At 35.5% G+C, this 13,124-nt stretch overlaps 1 protein-coding gene across 1 annotated transcript; it reads right to left on the bottom strand.

The window, feature by feature from the left end:
- Positions 1-2,926: 2,926 nt before the first annotated feature.
- Positions 2,927-6,831, bottom strand: LOC110447784. The gene is made up of 2 exons (XM_021493691.1): positions 6,726-6,831; positions 2,927-4,617 (listed from the first exon to the last, which is right to left on the bottom strand). The coding sequence occupies exon 2, from the start codon at positions 4,600-4,602 to the stop codon at positions 3,859-3,861; it is 744 nt and encodes a 247-aa protein (XP_021349366.1). The 5' UTR covers positions 4,603-4,617; positions 6,726-6,831; the 3' UTR covers positions 2,927-3,858.
- Between the last annotated feature and the right edge of the window lie 6,293 nt (positions 6,832-13,124).

The raw sequence follows: 13,124 nt of genomic DNA on the forward strand, positions 1-13,124 counted from the left end.
CACCTGACTTTCACAGTTCCCGAGCATGATAATGGTTTCAGGAATACAGGCTTAGGAATTTAATCAAATTACTGCCTTTAAACGCCTCTTGATCTTTCCGCTTAGACATAAAATGTGTTGCTTATGACATACCTTGCAAATCATGCTTATGCGCATGCGTCAACATTGTTGGAAGACCTCAACAACAACAACAATATTCTAGAGGAGCATTCGTTTAGGTTTCTGTCACACTGGCCGGGGGAAAAAAGAAGAAATTTTGTCTGGAGCTTCTCTTCTTAATTACAAAATAGTGTTCCCCATTTCCCCCTCTCGATCAAAGTGACGAATTCAGGTCAAAGTTTAAGTCCTTTGTTAACATTTTCACGGGAGTCCGCTTTTCAAGTGATGCACATTTCAATTTACACAGGGACCTGGGAATATTTGGACATAAACTAAGGTGTTCAGAGAAAGTTTACACGTTTTAGGGGTTTAGATCAACTTTCGGCAAAAAAAAGCGACACGGAACATGCAAAATTACTCTGAAAACCTTATTTTGCACACAATGTAGGTCAAAATATAGCTGTAACAAATGATTAGGTCCCTGTGTCATTTTATACATACAACACCAATTCAAAGAGGTGTGTCATGGGTTATATTAAGACTCCCATTTCAAGATCAAAGTCACAAAATTGAATTCAAAATCAATTTCAATTCTTCCTTTCGGGAGCATAAATTCTTTATTATATATTTGTTATTAACAAAACTTCCTTGACCTATAAATAGCCGCGGGAACCGTAAGTCAATGTCCGATCGATACTTTCCTTTTGAAAATTTTAAATGTAAAAACAAAAATAAAAGCCCGGTCGGACCTTAGAGCTAAGGTGGCCGCAGCTAACTGATCAAGTACCACCAAACGGTAGGGGCCATTTTGATCTTAATCCTAATTCGATATATCTCAATCTTTAGTCATTCAAAAGTTATTTTAATGACAGAATTAATGAAACTAAATAGACAAACAGAATGTGAAGAACATGACTTTTTCGTATTAATATGTCACAGAAAAAGTATCTTGTCTGGTTGTAGACTTTTAAAGCGGAGTGCAACAGAATATTTCAGGGACGTCCGCTTTAAAAGGATCATATCAAATAAAGGTAAAAGTTGAAATCTCGTTTTACTTTTTTCTTTTTTAGAGCAAATTGCCTTCACTACCTAAGATGGAACGTCATAGGCTTATAGGCAATGTGACGTAAATGATGGATCTCAGAAGAATTTTCGTTACATATGAGATTTATGAAACGACCTTATCTCTAACACAAATCACAGGTATAATGTGTAAGGTAGCTTATATAACCTTAACTCTAACACAACACAGGTATAATGTGTAAGGTAGCTTATATCCGTAACTATAACACAAATCACAGGTATAATGTGTAAGGTAGCTTATATAACCTTAACTCTAACACAAATCACAGGTATAATGTGAAGGGAAGCATATATAACATTAACTCTAACACAACACAGGTATAATGTGTAAGGTAGCTTATATCCTTAACGATAACACAAATCACAGGTATAATGTGTAAGGTAGCTTATCTCCTGAACTATAACACAAATCACAGGTATAATGTGTAAGGTAGCTTATCTCCTTAACTATAACACAAATCACAGGTATAATGTGTAACGTAGCATATATCCTTAACTCTGACAAAAATCACAGGTAAAGTGTGTGATGAAGCATATAACCTTCATTCTAACACAAATCACAGGTATAATGTGTAAGGTAGCTTATATCCTTAACTATAACACAAATCACAGGTATTGTGTTTAAGGAAGCTTATCTCCTTCACTATAACACAAATCACAGGTATAATGTGTAAGGTAGCATATATCCTTAATTCTAACGCAAATCACAGGTATAGTGTGTAAGGTAGCTTATATCCTTAATTCTAACGCAAATCACAGGTAGAGTGTTTAAGGTACCTTATCTCCTTCACTATAACACAAATCACAGGTATAATGTGTAAGGTAGCATATATCCTTAACTCTTACTCAATCACAGGTATAATGTGTAAGGTATCATATATCCTTAATTCTAACGCATATCTCAGGTAAAATGTGTAAGGTAGCATATATCCTTAACTATAACACAAATCACAGCTGTAATGTGTAAGGTGGCTTATATCCTTAACTCTAACACAAATCACAGGTATAATGTATAAGGTAGCATATACCCTTAACTCTAACACAAATCTCAGGTATAATGTGTAAGGTAGTATATAACCTTCATTCTAACACAAATCACAGGTATAATGTGTAAGGTAGTATATAACCTTCATTCTAACACAAATCACAGGGATAATGTGTAAGGTAGTATATAACCTTCATTCTAACACAAATCACAGGTATAATGTGTAAGGTAGTATATAACCTTCATTTTAACACAAATCATAGGTATAATTAGTAAGGTAGCTTATACCCTTAACTATAACACAAATCACAGGTATAGTGCTTAAGGTAGCTTATATCCTTAACTATAACACAAATCACAGGTATAGTGTTTAAGGTAGCATATATTCTTAACTCTTACTCAATCACAGGTATAATGTGTAAGGTATTATATATCCTTAATTCTAACGCAAATCTCAGGTATAATGTGTAAGGTAGCTTATATCCTTAACTATAACACAAATCACAGCTGTTATGTGTAAGGTAGCTTATATTCTTAACTCTGACACAAATCACAGGTTTAAAGTGATAGGTAGCATAATGTATATCTCAACACTAACACAAAACACAGTGACGTATTATGTGACAGTTAGCACATAACCTTGACTCTTAACAAAAAACCCAGAAGTGTAGCAAAACAAATATCCTCAATGTAGTTTAATAAAGTTTTAAATTGAAAGATCCGAGAAGTAATTTAAAAGACAAGCTTAAATATGTTACGATGATCATACTGAACAGTTTTATTACGATGGCTGTAATATATAGAACTATAACATATGGTAAAAATACAACTTTGTGCAGACCAATATTTATATAAAGTCAAAACTTTTCATAGGATCAGAACGGATTTAGGCATAGGCATAGACACGAGAGGACTGGTATAGGTATAGGCTATTGTCACTAGGAGGATTGATATAGGCATATGTTAGTGTCACTAGGAGGATCGATGTAGGCATAGGCTGGTGTCACTAGAAGGATTGCTATAGGCATAGGCTATTGTCACTAGAAGGATTGCTATAGACATATGTTGGTGTCACTAGGAGGATTGATGTAGGCATAGGCTGGTGTCACTAGGAGACGACTGAAGAAATCATACAGACAAAGTCTAATGTCCAGCCCCTCTGCTTTTTAAACGTGTAAAATAAAATTGAAGTTGAAAAGAAAGACCATTATATTTCAATGTCAAAATTACCTACAAGCTAGCTTTATCATAGGTTATGAGACAGATAAAAGCAATTTGTGTTCAAAGGGAGGTAACTGCAGAATAACTTTAAACCGATTGACGTTACAGTAACATATTCCAAGATTTATAGTTCAAGGGGAAAAGGACATTAACGATAACTCCGAACATCTTTTCCAAAAAATCCTTGTAGGGCCGTATAAGATCTTTGGATACAAAACCGATTTTGATGTGTTTGTGTGTATCAAAGGAAAGTAGCCGGAGAAAAATATTGTACCAATAACGTTCACTTAAACTACAATATAAGAACAATTATCATTCTGAAAATATGTTGAATGCATGAAAACAACTCCTGTCTTGACCGTTTAAACATGTCGCCACACAAAGTATTAACTGTCAAGTTTATAGGGCCACACGCATCTTGAATTTTGACAAGTTAATTGTATTGGAAATTAATATTTTTTTTTGGCGATTCAGTCGTCATCTGATGAACTGGAGCTGCTGTCCTCTTCCGGTTCCGGTTCAGGCTCCGGTTCAGGCTCCGGTTCCGGTTCTTCAATAGGATCAGTCATGACTTCTGCATCCGCTGTTTCCAATTCTGTCATTACTTCTACTTCCGCTGTTTCTAGCTCAGTGTTTGTTTCGACTTCTTTCGGATTTGAGAAAATGTATTTCAATTGCTTCTTTACTTTCTTACAGTTTTTCTCGTGAACTTTCCCTCCTTCTACATCCTCCATAATGTCTTTGAGATACCGCCAATCGCGGCAGCAGACGGATGACACAGAAATTCCCGCCTTTTTCATTTCACGTAATCCCTCTCTGTTATCCTCCTCCTCGTCGCCATCTCCATCCACGCCGCGAAGTTTCACAATTTTCAAAGAAACATGAACGGTCTTTTCTTGCTCATGAAGTGAAAGTATGAACTCGCTGAAAGGTTTCGAAAACGATACCAGTGGTGAGAAATTCATGTATAATTCCATATTAATATCATCCCCCTCTAAAACAAACGGTTCGTTTGAAATCCATTCTAAGAACTTTTCTTCTGCTTTTTGTTCATCTTCAGCCTCGGAATGAAATATGTTAGTCTGAGCTTGCTTCCCGCCATCTTTGCTTACGACACAAACAGACACTGAATCTTCCGGAAGTTCCTCCTCCTTACATCCGGTATCCCACAGGATGTAGAACTCTGGCCGGTATAGAAGTCTCTCGTCCGCCATCTTGGATTATTTTAACTACAAAAGTAACAGTTGTATCAAATAAATCGAATATTGTTTTATTTTGCAGAAAAAGCGTCTCGAATATTTTACAAATGACTTGGGATGGGTCATGTTTGGCCTCATAAAAAGTTAAAAAAAAAATCAACTTGAATTTTTATACACCAATTTCTGTTATGAACATCATATTGGTTAATTTGGGATATCTTTCTTGGTGAGGATATTTTCCAATGTGCATGCGAAGATGACCTACCATAGCAACGAAATTGCATTGCTTTGCAGAAATAGCCAAAATATGGTGTTTTTGGACATTAAGCGTGCATGGGACAAACACAACTTCCTTTCTATGAATGAACACTGGTATGACTATTTAAACATGTCAAATATTTATTTGGTGTAAACGGAGGCTTTCAAAATTAAAGAGCGTGTAGTTAATTTTGTTCAAAATAGCCAATTTTCAACCAAATTGCACACAACAGACGACATTCACGCATTTTATTATGAAAATGCAGGTTTTTGTCTCTCTTTGTAGTCTCCTAAACCAGTTGTCAAATGAATTTGAAATTTTATATTTGCCTATTTCATTTACTTTAGGTCACGAATATAACAACTAATTCAAAATTCCCGACGAGATGGAACATGAACCTTAATGCCCCCTAGTCCTTTGTCATGTACACGTTTTGAAGCTTACACTTAAATGCCTCTGATCTCTCAACTATCAACGGATCATTTTGATTGGTATTAAAGAGAAAATGCAATGCTACAAACTAAATATTCATACCGACATAATTATAGAATGTTGTGAATTTTTATATGCAAATTGTGAGAAAAGTGAATTAACTCATAACGGGCAGGACTTATTGTGTGCTGTTTATAACAAAAAAACTAAGATTACATTTTCTACCATAAATTATTTTGTATTGCTGATATTTGCAATGTTTAAGAAATTTTATTAATCATTTTTATATTTGTACAAATAACCTACCTTTATTTAAAATATTTGAAGTAAATAACATTTATCTATTGACAATGATAATAATATTGAAATTCTTTGTTTGGGTTTTTAATGAAACTCATCTCAGAATCACCATATGTATAGAGATGTTTATTAAATATCTCTTTATGCTGAAACATAAAATTCTTTTAACTCTAAATTGTTTTTCTAATATCCAATTTTAGAGTACAACTACCCTTTAAACATTACTTGAGGTACAAATGTGCAAATTATCGCTGTGAAAAAGCATGACCTTTTTTTTTTTTTTTTTTTTTTTTTTTACAGATATCTACGAATCGATTGTTTACATAATATGATTGTCTGACATTAACGCTTTAAATATCTTTATATTTAGATTTTCTTTAGACGTTCAACTTGTCGATGTGCTGTTCAAAGTAAATCAAAACTCAACCGTCTTCCTGTGACTGTGACAGTTCCTTGGACATTAAACTCCGATCATTAAGATCAAAACTCAAATATCGATAAATCAGCTTGGTCTGCATCTTATTAAAAAATAGTAACAGCAAATACGTAGTCATGTATTTTAACTCGATCACCCCTGAAGACACAATTGAACTCTTCCAATTCAAAGGTTGGAATAGTTCATTATGAAATTTCAGGGGTGGATGCGTTAAATACCTAGAACCAGCGGTAACCAGTCCTCCATATGATATAGGTGATATGTATTGCCTCTATACGTGTGACTGTGTCTGTACGTGGGTGTATACGCTTTCTCTACACACCTGTGCCACAGGAACATGCGAATTGTGAACACCTGGTATATCGAGATATATCGTGATATGAAGACAATACTATTAGACGTGCTCAAAATTAACAAGTACAAGCTATCATTGAGGGTGGCATTTCACCGAGAGTTGCTCAAAATCTACATGCCACGTGCAATAAGGTCAAATAAATATACGTACTGTTACAAATTCTCAGGTCCCTGTGACTTGTAATTCTGACTGTGTCAGCATATATATATGTTTATCATGTACATGTTGTTATTTCGGGCACTACACATTTATACTAGGCCTAACTTCCACCTCCGAGACATATACTAAGTCAGAATTATAGCATACAACACGAAGGGAAATCACAGTAAGGTACTTATTTTACCTGTACAACTTACCTGTCGGACTTGTGAGCTCTGCAATGCTGTCCCGGTCTCTACCTGTATTACAAAGATGGCGGACACAGGTGTAAAATATTTTCACAGCAAAGAGCGCTGTATTGTTTACATGCTATGTAGAAGTGTAAATAACCACAACTATGTCGCGTATAATTGGCTGTAATTTTCTAGTCACACGTGTGCCACATTGAACGCATGAAGCCTATCCCTTCCTCCTAGTGCTGGAGGCGCTCAAGTAATGATACGTTAACAATTCATTATCATGAAATGTTTAATTCATTTTCTGCATATGATTATAACAAGGTTATAATTGCTCAAAATTTTAGTATACAATAAAAGAAAAATGAAATCTCAAGGGTCGAACTAGAAACATATCAATTTGAAATCACAGATTTCACTGCAGTGTGGTTTTCGGTTTATACAGTAAACCTCCCCTTATTTTCCTTTTGGACAAAACTGTACATGTACCACAGTTGGCTCCTGACACTTCCATTGGCTAGGTACGTACCTCTGCAGTCGAATCCTTAGTTCGAATCCTGGTCTAAAATTGCTAGATTTATACGTTTAGTACACTATTTTTTAATTTATTATATTTTTTATTTCATATTTATCATCTTTTATAATAAAAACAAGTCCTGCATGGTATGGTTTTCTTTTCGGAAATTATTTATCAAAGCTATAGTAATGCTAGGAAAATTAATTTCCAATACTTTGTTCCACTTTTTAGCAGTGGTGCGAGCATCCTTAAGCTCCAAACAAGTACAAGACAAAGACAAATTTTGATTGATGATATCTCACTTTATTGTAATATTTCTCTAAATGTTATGTTATTCTGTACAGTTCTCCGAACTTGTCTGATGAAGACAATGAAAATATCTTCCATATAGTCCAAACCTACATTAAAAATAGTAACAGATGTTAAGGTCAGTAGTATTATCGTATCATCTCTATCTCTTATTCTTCTCAATTTCTTTTTCTTCCTTTAATTCCCTTCCATTCTTCTTTGTTCATATATATAATATTTTTATAGATATACTTGTTGTTGTTGTCATGTAATTAATATAATGAAATGTATTGGAGAGGGCGTTTCTCAGTTTAGATAACTTGTGCCTAATCCTTTTTGTTGAATAACAAATAAAATATGTTTAAATAAAATCCAAACAAGATTTTACTCTTCGGTTTAATTGGTCATGTAGAGAATCAGCTTTTTTTTTTTATCACAGTTATTAATTTTGGGAATATTTTAAGGATCAAACGTAAAAAATAACAACAAAATTGTTAAGAGTGTAAATATGAAATGATATTAGGGTTGAACCTAAAACCTTAGAGTTCTAGCGTAAGAACGTAACTAAGGGGAGGTAACTGTTTGTTCGATCATGTTTTCCTTTCAATTGCAGAGGGATTTCTTAACTACTACAGCATCATTTGAGTGCAGCCCATACATTTCTCTTTGTGATGTATATGAAATCGGGACAGTGAACTGAACCACTGCATATGACGGTGTGTATAAGAGTTCACGGTATATATACAGAATTGTCAGTTTAAATTGACGAGTTATCCCTACAATATTACTACTTGTCACCCTTCTAATTTGTAACACTCTGATTAGATATCTTGCCGGAGTCTATATTTCTATAGACCCCGCTCTGCCGGGGTCTATAAGCACGTGCGACGGGGATAACTCAAACTAAAATCTCTCTTTATAACAACAAAGATGGCGTCCGACACACACACACAAGGCAATGAGGGGGTTTCTAGGGTGCTTATTACAAAGTGTATTGTCCGAAATATTGCCGAAAAGTTGTCCGGTAGGGGCTATTTTGGTAGCAGTCAAGTACAACTCAAACTCACAAAGTGAGTTATAACCTTGCAGAAAATAGGTAATAAAAGATTGTCAGGGTGACAAATTCGTTATCTCTGGGTTAGGAGGGGTCTCCTGGCTCATAGACCCCTTAGACTCGGGGTCTTTGAAAACCAGACGGGGTCTATGAGCCCGTAGCTCCCTCCTAACCCAGAGATAACTAATATTGTATAATCATGCCCTCTACCACTTATATAGCTGACGCCACGTAGAACCTCATATCCCCCGCCCTCCAACGAAAATATACATGTAAACAAGCAAGTCGAATTGTTTCACATGTCGAATGAGGGTACTCGCATTTAATTATGTATGTATTTGGAGATTTGCCAGCAGACAAAATAAAAGTGTTCAGCTTCTAGATCTACTTAAACCTGCCAAGCTTTTGGTCATAATGTTCCGCTGAACTTTCCGCGAAGCATCCTCGATATCCTGGGGTAACGTTCACTTTCGCTCTCTACACCCCTGGAATATGTCATGGCAAAATTAAAGGCACGAAGATAGCTGTTTGATTGTTCTCAGGTAAAAAAAGAACTGACCAATCGCTAACCTGTCCTTTGAAGATCGCCCGACTTGAAAGCCTGTCAACTTTCACCGTTACGTGACCGCGAGATTCTTTTGATGTATATCAAAGGATCGAACTAGTCTCCTTGTCTCATCAATAAGGTGGCGCACACCGAGCCTTCAATTTTGCTATGACATATTCCAGGGGTGTAGAGAGCGAACGTGAGCGTAACCCTTGGACATCGATGATGACCGCGAAGGTGACCAGCGTTCGTTAACCTGTCAAATGCTGACTTCATATGTCGATAGAAACACCACAAAGCATGGCTTCAGTGTTTATTGCCTATCGTCTGTAGACCAATATCGACTGAAAATCAAAATTCCTTCCCTAATATATTCAATTAAATATACAAAATAGGACGTGTATCACGTGACAAATGTTAGCGCGCGCAAAAGAACAGCTTAATTTAAATAATTAGACTATCTAAATCACTTTGCTTATCAAGGGCGTATGGACACTGAGGTAGACACAAAAATAAAGCTTTCGTTACAGTTTACTTGGTAGAAATGATATCATCAACATATGCTTGTATTTTATGGTGGAATATTTATCTCGGGATTCGAAAATTGTTTTTCCAAAATTTTCTCACCCTCGATAGATATTCAACCATAATACACCAACATACGTTGAACGCCTTTTACATAAGAGATATGAAGACTATTGATATTTCAACATGTTTATATACATGATGCATGTTCCTGTAATATGATTATTAGGTTATGACTCTTTCAAAATCTTACCCCGTATCAACCCTCGACCCATGTCAGCCCTCTGGCCTCTGACCCCTTGGGGTATTATGGAGGTCTCCGGTTAATACGGGGTAGGCTATATAATTACTCATATACTCAGTAACAATTATTAAGGGACCTGTGTTTACACGAGCGATATTAACATGTACAAGGACCTAGATTCGGTGTTAAACGATTTTTAACACCAGCATGATACATTTGATATCAATTTAAATGTTTGCCATCCTTTTAAAACATGCTTTATACAAATGTTGTAATTTTGAATGATGGACTCTTCAATATCGTCTTGTCAGCATTTTATGTTAACAAAATGTGGATGCAAATACTTGATTTCGTTCACCATTTGAATACATTGCAAAACGCTGAAGTATCAAAAATATGTAGTGTTTATTGAATATTAGGGATTATTTGGATTCAATATATGCTTACATACTTAGATAATATCTGATTCTTAATTGGTACAAAAACAACAAAGCAAGAAAAAGGTCACCATGGAAACATCAAAACAAATGAAATCTTGAACCTGGATACAAAATCAATAGAGATTTATGGAATTGCACCAAGATGCTGCGGCGGAACTGATGGGCAAATAATGTGAAATTTTAAAATGAATTTTCAAAGATTCAAAATAAAAGAAATATCGATAGGACCTTGACGACTACTGTTCCCGCAGCTTCCTATCTTGGAACATGGATAGTTCGTGGTCCGTATCCATGAGGCCGTTTTCATGCTCAAGCATGGATTTTGTGCTCAAACCAACTTTTCTTGTTACTCGCTAAAATCTGGCAACACGATAAAGAAGTCTAGTGTTACATTTGCAAATGGTATATGGCTTAACCCTTTCACCACTGTAGATCATAATGGACTCATCCATATCATTGCATGTTAGAGTCTACTAAAGTTACATAGCGGCAAAAGGATTAAGTCTTTCCAAAAGTCTTCAAAATCACAGACAGTATCTGATATTCTATATTCATTTAAAGACCGGAACTAGATTTAGAGCTTGAGCACAGAAGCTGAGTTTGATCATGACATTTGTTTCACGAATACGGTCCCTGGTTTCTTTCGTTACAATTTCCGACAACTTCTACAAAAACAAAAAATAAAGCTGGCTTTATATGTATTATTAATGAAAAAAAACCTCGATCATAAACAGACAATGTTACATCATAAATAGGAAGTGTTCCGCTATAAATAGGATGTGTTTTTTAGATGAAGAGCATTGTTAACGAAGGTTGTTCGTATGTAGTAATCACTATAAGTTGTTAAACCAAACATTGTACAGTGGAACCAAAATGGAATCCCGTCCCACTGCAGGTCAAGCCCTAGGGTTGGTAAGTTGTTCATGGTTTAACAGCCTATATCAACAGCTAAAGTCATTTAATGACGTTCAAACACTAGATAATTCCACTGTAGTTATTTTCCCCACATAGAGTAGCACTCCCTTAATTTCATTTAGGATATTACAGTACCAGGCTAGAGAACTACATCCTCGATACTCCAGGGGTTAAGCTCACGTTCGCCATCTGCACCCCTGGCATATGTCAAAGTAAAATTGAAGGCACGCGACTAGCTATTTCATTGGTCTCATTTAAATTTTCCCACAGACCAATCGTTAAGGCCGATAGCTGTCCTTTGGAGATAACAGAGGAGCGACACCCGACTTCAAAGCCAGTCAATTTTACCGTTATGCGACCGAAAGATTATTTTGATGTACATCAAATAATCAAACTAGTCCATTCGTCTCATCCGCAATGTGGTGCACATTGAGCCTTTGATTTTGTAGTGACATATTCCAGGGGTGCAGAGAGCGTTAGTGAGCGTAAAACCTGGAGTATCGAGGATTAAGAACTACCGCTGGTAAGGTGCTCTAGATCTATTAGATACAGCGCACGTGCTGTGATTAAAGGTCCATGACTCGAGTCCCGGTCTCGCCTCATTGATTGTTTTACTTGCATAACACTATCTTTGATCTTCTCTTTTTTTTTATTCCGTCTTCAATGTTTTCATAAAAGTTATTAAAGGTATGGGTTATTTTTAGAAATGTCTAACCAAAATCTATTGCCTTGGCGTAACGGCTTTATAAGGCCTTATTACGACTTAATTCGCGTAATTACGACTTTTAAAAGGCATTATTACGCCTTTGTTCGCTTTATTACGACTTTTGAAAGGCATTATTACGCATTTCTTCGCGTAATAACGCGATTTTGATACTTTATTTTCCGTTCGAAAGTTGACCATTCTAGGCTTTCGTGTTGGCGTTTAAAACGTTTTCAATTCATTTTACATTTTCTGACATTGGTACGGCAATCCTTATAAGATAAATTCTTCCCTATTGGCTCAAATATTGACCTTGGATAGCAACGCCAACATAGTGTGACAAGAAAAGTTAATGATACATGGACATATTTAACATCAATGTGTCAATGCAATGATGGGACTTATAACCACAGGGAGGGATGATAGCCGATAGTTATTGATTCTTGATTCAGATCAACACCCAGACACTATTTACCTTGAACAATACAATTTTGACAAACGGATTCCATTGTAATAATGCCAAACTGTAACCAATTCAGCGGAAGTAGAGTCACAACCTTTGTGTGTTAAAAAGATTATAAGTGATACAGGTGGACAATTTATAATTATTACATCATAATTATGTGAGAGATTTGTGGTGAAGCATTGCCGGCGTCATACCGTTATGATGAACAATGTCTACCGGAAGAATTGTGTGCTAAAAGATGTCGGTTCACAACAATTATGCTTAACTGGAGATTACACCATTGACAACAAAGAGGTTAAATTTAATGTTAGTGTGATATTTCCAGAAGATAAGAAGAAGCCGATAACGTTGATTTTTCAGAAAATCTGTGATTAGATGCACATCTGTAACGGTTTATACAATGTTTCTATTTGTGATAATGATATATCGCATTAGGAACCTGAAATGCTGCGACTGTTGGTTTTTGCCGAACTGATATCTATTCGTACATAGTCATAGGAAAGGTGAATATATAATGATTATATGTATTTCTGCACAAGTGGAATTATCTTTTTAGGAATGTGATATTTGTCAAAAAAAAATAATTCCAAAAAAAGAAATAACTGACATATACCAAATTTACGTAAGTACTGTTGCAGAGTGTTCTACATTTTGTATATTGAAGAAAAATTCTTAATATACTTCAACGAACACACTGATCGTCACTGAAAACAAGACTTTG

Source organism: Mizuhopecten yessoensis, unplaced genomic scaffold (assembly GCF_002113885.1).
Source record: "Mizuhopecten yessoensis strain PY_sf001 unplaced genomic scaffold, ASM211388v2 scaffold3621, whole genome shotgun sequence".
NCBI classification, from domain to species: domain Eukaryota; kingdom Metazoa; phylum Mollusca; class Bivalvia; order Pectinida; family Pectinidae; genus Mizuhopecten; species Mizuhopecten yessoensis.